The sequence below is a fragment of the Amia ocellicauda genome, chromosome 8 (genome assembly GCF_036373705.1).
Source record: "Amia ocellicauda isolate fAmiCal2 chromosome 8, fAmiCal2.hap1, whole genome shotgun sequence".
In the NCBI taxonomy this organism is placed as follows: domain Eukaryota; kingdom Metazoa; phylum Chordata; class Actinopteri; order Amiiformes; family Amiidae; genus Amia; species Amia ocellicauda.
The window spans coordinates 16,307,088-16,313,087 of record NC_089857.1 but is presented as its reverse complement, the minus strand read 5'-3'; the positions used below and the strand labels follow the sequence as shown (position 1 = coordinate 16,313,087).

General features: G+C 38.6%; 1 protein-coding gene across 3 annotated transcripts in view; it reads left to right on the top strand.

Annotated features, from left to right (window-relative positions):
• Positions 1-1,443: 1,443 nt before the first annotated feature.
• Positions 1,444-6,000, top strand: part of myo5b (myosin VB) — a 120,798-nt gene continuing 116,241 nt past the window's right edge. For 2 of the 3 annotated variants that reach the window (XM_066712202.1, XM_066712200.1), the window contains exon 1: positions 1,444-1,620. In XM_066712202.1, the coding sequence (XP_066568299.1) occupies positions 1,591-1,620 (30 nt within the window). In that variant the 5' untranslated portion in view covers positions 1,444-1,590. Of the gene's footprint in view, positions 1,621-2,744; positions 3,257-6,000 lie in introns of those variants that run through there. The other variant, XM_066712201.1, reaches the window with a different exon arrangement.

Genomic DNA, 6,000 nt, shown 5'->3' with positions numbered 1-6,000 from the left:
AATGCAATAAAGGGATTACAGTCCTGTGAGTTTTGTGTTATCAGTACTTTAATGAGCTTGACAGACTTACACTGCCACTTCTAAATCTTTTTAAACCTAAACGTAATAACTAAATAATGTAAGTAGCGTGTGCTTTAAATGTACCAGTACAGTATATCAATAATCACCAATGTGGAGTAGCAAAATACCACTCAGTCTAACTCACAGAATGGCAAAAAAAAAAAAAAACACATTTGTAAGATGATCAAAGGAAGATGCACCATAATAAAGGTTTTGACATTTGACATTGATGTGAAACCTGAAAGATAACATTCTTACGAAACAAAACCCAACACCTACGTAGCAAGCGCCCTGCTTCTTGAGAATCGAGAATCTGCATTGGTCAGGTAACAAGTGGAGTGAGAATTTCAGCAGCAGACATTTCATAAGAATCAGTTGACATGGCAATCGAGGTAACACACCATCAGCGGAAACAAACCAGCAGCTTGCATTCCAGGTGTAAAGTTACATATTGTGATCATGGTCAAACAATTCATGGCTCCCGAGTCTCTCTTGACCTCTTCTTGATGTCTTGATCTTGAAACTTCTAGAACCCTGAAGATGAAGGGATGAATGTCACAGTTCAGCATTTTAAATTATTCTGTGGACATCTACTGTTGTGCTTTCCCACATAGGTCAGTGAAGTGCATATTACACTTCTGTAGCATTCCTTAGAGACCTTTTCAATCTGTCCAGTACAAACCTCAATGGGTTATTTGTAACAGAATGGATCGTTTCTAACCAATACATTGAATTGCTAGAGCTTGGTACACCTCTTGCGGAGTCAACATTTCCCTACCTTACTATTTCCGGGGAAAGTCATGCACCACTTCCTCAGAGTACTTGACAATAGTTTGGATTTGAAACGAGGAGCTTTCAGATGAATCACTCAAGTACAACACTCAGTCTTTCTGGGTAATAAACTATCCATGTGATTCAAGATTCATATTCCTCAGTGGCAGGCTGGCAGCACTACTAAACATTAATCACCCAGCTGCTGCTATTGTACCCTGCAAAATATACAAAGTTGTTTTTTAATCTGGTAGACGGGGGTGTTGGGGGTGACACTTAATATTCTTTCACACATCCACAAACAATTTTGTAAAATGTTGACCCTGCCTGTAGACTCTTGGGGAACCTGATAAAGATATAAATATAAAGGAAATATATAAAGGAGGGTTGGAGATGTTACCACTCCTTAATGGGAGGCACATTTCAGCAAATGGACAAACAACAAACAAACAAACAAATAAATAAATCATCAAATTTTCTGAACTGCTGTTTTATTTGTTTCCCATGGGAATTTGTATGTATTAATAAAACCTGTCAACACCTCATACCTGGGAAAGGAGTGGTTAGGGAGTGGAGTGATTAACAGATTTTTGAAAACAACTTGGCCAGCACTGTTCTTGTATGTTCTTGCAAACTTCTCGGAAGCACCACAACGGTAACATGGAAATACTCAGAAACGTTTACTCTTCATAATAATATATCACTTGGGTGACATTGTGACATTGTTGCGTTTGAAGAGAAATCAAAAAGGAAACAAATATGATGACCGAGTATGAACTGTACGCCAAGGTAATGAGCTCTAATGTTTCTCTTTGGGGTTTTGAACTATGTGGAATAAAATGCATGATAAAAAAAAAATGTATCTACAGGTCTTACTTAATGTTGTATATTTTGTATTGATGTTTGTATAGGAACTGTAATCTGTGACATTGTGGAGTAAAATGAATTTAAAGGAAAGGAATACAATACTAATTATTCCATGGCAATAGTGAATATATTGCAGTATAATGCATTGTGCATTGTGCTTAACAAAGTAAGACAGTATCACCACAGGTGTCTTCCTTTAAAAATACGTGTTAATAAATTATTATTATTATTATTGAATGAAATACTGACGACCAACACGAAAATGGATACATAAATACATTTTTAAAAGTTAATTTTTAAAAGATGCAACTAAATAATAATAAATACAATTATTTTAAAAGTAAGCACGACTCAACACTTTGTTATTGAACAGGACAGATCTATATGTAACTATTTCCTCTTTGCGCACAGCACATTTTTTCTTCTTAAATGTCATCATGTGAAATACAAATTAAAATAAAAACGCTTGAGGTATTCTGATGTATTTTTTTGTACCTAATGGGTTTTAGCGTTTGCTAACTATTCTTGTCGTGCATATTATGCGTACCTGTACGACAGGTAACCCATTTAAACCGCATTCTGCCTGAAAAGCAATTTGTAGTCTAATTAGTTAATTGATGTATTGATAAAAAGCGCACTGGATGCATTTCTTAATCTGTTATCATGGACCATATCAAAATTACAAACCAACAATAAATATAGTAAACATAGTCAGAAGAAGAAGAAATATGACGTGGTATTACACCATACACAAAGCGTTTTTGTTGTTGTTGTTTTTTTAAGATTACACTGACAACTGATTATAAAATGACCCGAAGTGGGGCTGAGCGGAGACAAATCAAACCAGAGTTGAGACTGAAGATACAGCATAGCTAGTGGTCGCGTTCGTGTAGCGCAGACGCCCGCAGTTCTGCGCAGATCTGCAGAATCACACCGCTCCCATCGGTGGAGCCGCGCAGATGTGCGCAGACCTGCGCTGGAGCAGGAATGCGGAACTGCGCTGCGCTGCGGCGCCGGCAGGTGTCTCCGGCGCGGACGGCATCCCAGCGGCGGCACAGTCGCTTCACCCACAGCCGGGCAGGCAGGCAGCGCTGAGCCCATGGATCCTGGAGCCGACTGAGGCCAGGCATTGCGGGGAGGCTTTTTTATTTTATTTTTTACTTTTCTTTGCACCTTTTAAACTTATCCTTTACACGGACCTCACCGTCCACTGAAGTTCACATCGGCGCTTGCGGAGGAACAACGACTCCAGGAGTGTTTGACACCTTGTGTTTGTGTGTTTACGAGCAGGGACCATTAATAATACTACACAAACACACGAAGGGGCATTCGTACACAAACAGATGTAGTCCCAACCCGGGAACCTGTACCTATCATGAAAATGGCGACCAGGCAAGCATCTCTCTAACCGGGACAAGACTTTCAATGGGAATATATCTATACAGACTTTTGCTGATCCAAGTTGAGGGATTGTGACTGCATGGTCGTGCGTTTTGGTGGGATCGCTGTGTAGCTCATCCAGGTGGACAATATGTCAGTCAACGAGCTTTACACAAAGGTAAGAGGAAATGCTCCATTGGGAGGGAGACAAGTTTGGTTAGGATTTCGTGTGGGAATGAAAATTCAAAAGCTTTGCCTTGGTTTTGCTGCACCTGCTGTGCTGAAGCGGGGTTGGAGTCGCCAAATGCTCTTGTTTCATGCTGTGCAGGTTGCATGTTGTTGATGAATTGAAAATACTTATTGTGCTACAGGTTTGAAATCTTTATGCACTTTCTATATCATTCCCCACATGAAGAGCTTCGCCTTGTATCCCACCCAGCTTCAAAATACACTGTAAACATGATCAAACAGTCATTCGGAGAGCGTGGAGTTCTAATAGAATAGATTATCATTGTTATTATCACCCATTAAACACTATTCTGATTTAGTCACAGTGATTTATTCCCTAACGTGATAGTTCTATATCCAAATCTCCTGCGTTTTTCTGAACTTTTGAATACATTTAAATGACAAATGTAAGGGCGAACAACGAGCGCATTTCTCTTTTAATACGACTGCCTAAGTAGTTGACTCTGATTGTAATGTGCACATTTTAGTGGTTTGTTTGGTTAGTGTGTCTGCAATAATACTCTCCATGAACTGCAATGTAACAATGTGCTTTTGGAGAGGTGGCGAACTCATGGTAGTTTATTGTAGTCCAGCAGGTCAGAACAGGTGCATTTCCAGGCGTGAGCCAGTTTCGCTGTGGTTTCGGTGTCGTTAGGGACGGTGTACAATTTGAGCCCCTTTCCCTTCTTTACAGCGCACCGATCTGTTGCCTCAGTCTTAAACAGCACGACCTGTGACTGTGCATTGGGGGGGAAAAAAAGTCTGTGCTGAAAAGTAGCAACTGGATATCTACTTTCTTTTTATTTCCACGTGTATTCGTTTTTATTCACAGCACCGCAGTACTTTGGAGACGGCCCCTTCCCGTACACACGCACAGTGCCTGTTGTTCTAGGGAATGCGGGTATTGCAGCTGACAGCTCCGTGTTTTCCGCAGAGACCTGGGAAAGCATGGAGATTCACCGTTTCCCATCATTTAGTCCCGGTTTTGCGTCCTGCATTGTGTCCAGGAAGCCCTTTTAAGCATGCATTTAGCAGTTCAAGCAAAGAAAGACCTTCAGTAATGTGTAGTAATGTTCAGGGATGTCTTGTAAAGAGTATCTAAACCGTGCGTGCCCCATGCTTTCTGATTTGGTTTGCACCACTTAGATCGAAAAGAGGGTACTTTTGTTATACCAAGAGGATAACGTCAAACTTACTATAAGCACATTTTCTTTGATCATGTTGCTAGACTTACTGTCACAACAAAGTTACATTTTCTCAAGTTATTGAGAATTGCAACAATGACTCTGTTTCTTGGCATAGCCTGCTATTAAACTAGGATGTGTACACAAGGGTCTTCTAAAAGAGAAATATGTTTCTAAATGTCAGACCTTAGTCAGCCAACTTAAAAAAAACACTACATCAAAATGTGTTGGAACAAGTGTTTCAGTGTAAGGACAATTATAAAGATGTCATTGTCATCTTTCCGTTTTCCCCTTCAGTCCAATTCCACAGCATAAGGGAATGGCTTCTGCTGTGCAGACTGTAGAAAACATGATCAGTGTTGCTGAGTTAAAGCTGGTTAATATGGATAAATAAGTGAATTGATGTTTTATTATGAATCATATTTAGCCTGGCTGTAGTGTTTAGCTTTATAACCCCCAATGTACTTTGACTATTGCAGTCTTTTCCATGTATTTATTTATTTAGATGTGTACTAATTATAATCACATAGATCTTTTCCATCTTCCATCATCTTATTAGAGGAGAGAGAATGAATTGGCAAAGTCTCTTATAATGCAGATCTATGTCTCATTAACCTTGGCATGTACTCAGTAATGAGTCCTCCTTCATAAAGAGATACAAAACAGGAAATGCTGCTGGTTTAACAAATACAAAAATAAAAACGTAACATTCTTCTGGGACGGCTATTTGTAAGGGTCTGTCATTCTGCAAGGCACATACTGAATGCAGTTTTTGTCATTATGTAACGCTGGTGACCAAACATTGCAAGTTCACAGTCCATTGAACATGGAAAACTAACTGGATCTGACCACAAAGCTACACAATTTTTGTTTTGTTTTTCATTCTTCCTTAGCTATTAGTGCTTCCTTATTGTATGGCCTCTAATTAACAGGCATCATTATGTACCATGATCTGAACACACTACAGATAAACTTGTAGTATGCTAGCTGGGATGGCAAATGTGATTTGAATGGGAAGGCAAACATGGATTTTTGTTTAAGAAATTCAGTTTTATTTGCAAAATCTGTTAATTATTTCTTACACAGGTAAGAATACTCACATTATATATTTTTTCAGATGTGTATTACAAGACTGATTTTAAGACTTAATTGCAGGCTTAATGAGAAATACAGTTCACAGAAATGTTTCTTGCTTTGAAGGTGAGAAGCAGTGAGCTGAACTAAGAAGCTAAATTAAATTATTTTTTAGAACATTAAACTCAGACATGAATGTATTATGTAAGTTTATTAAAATAATAAAGGTGAATGGAATAAATACATGTAAACATTAAAATATATATTACTGGGCATTCCTTGAATATAATGAACATTGACAATCCATCTATTTTTGTATGATGGAGGAGGTTTCTTCCACCATACTAAAATAAATAATGGAAAAAAAAGGATCTTTAAATAAAATTCTCGTGAACTAGGGGAGAGAGAGGCAGACCTCTTTACGTGTAACAGGAAT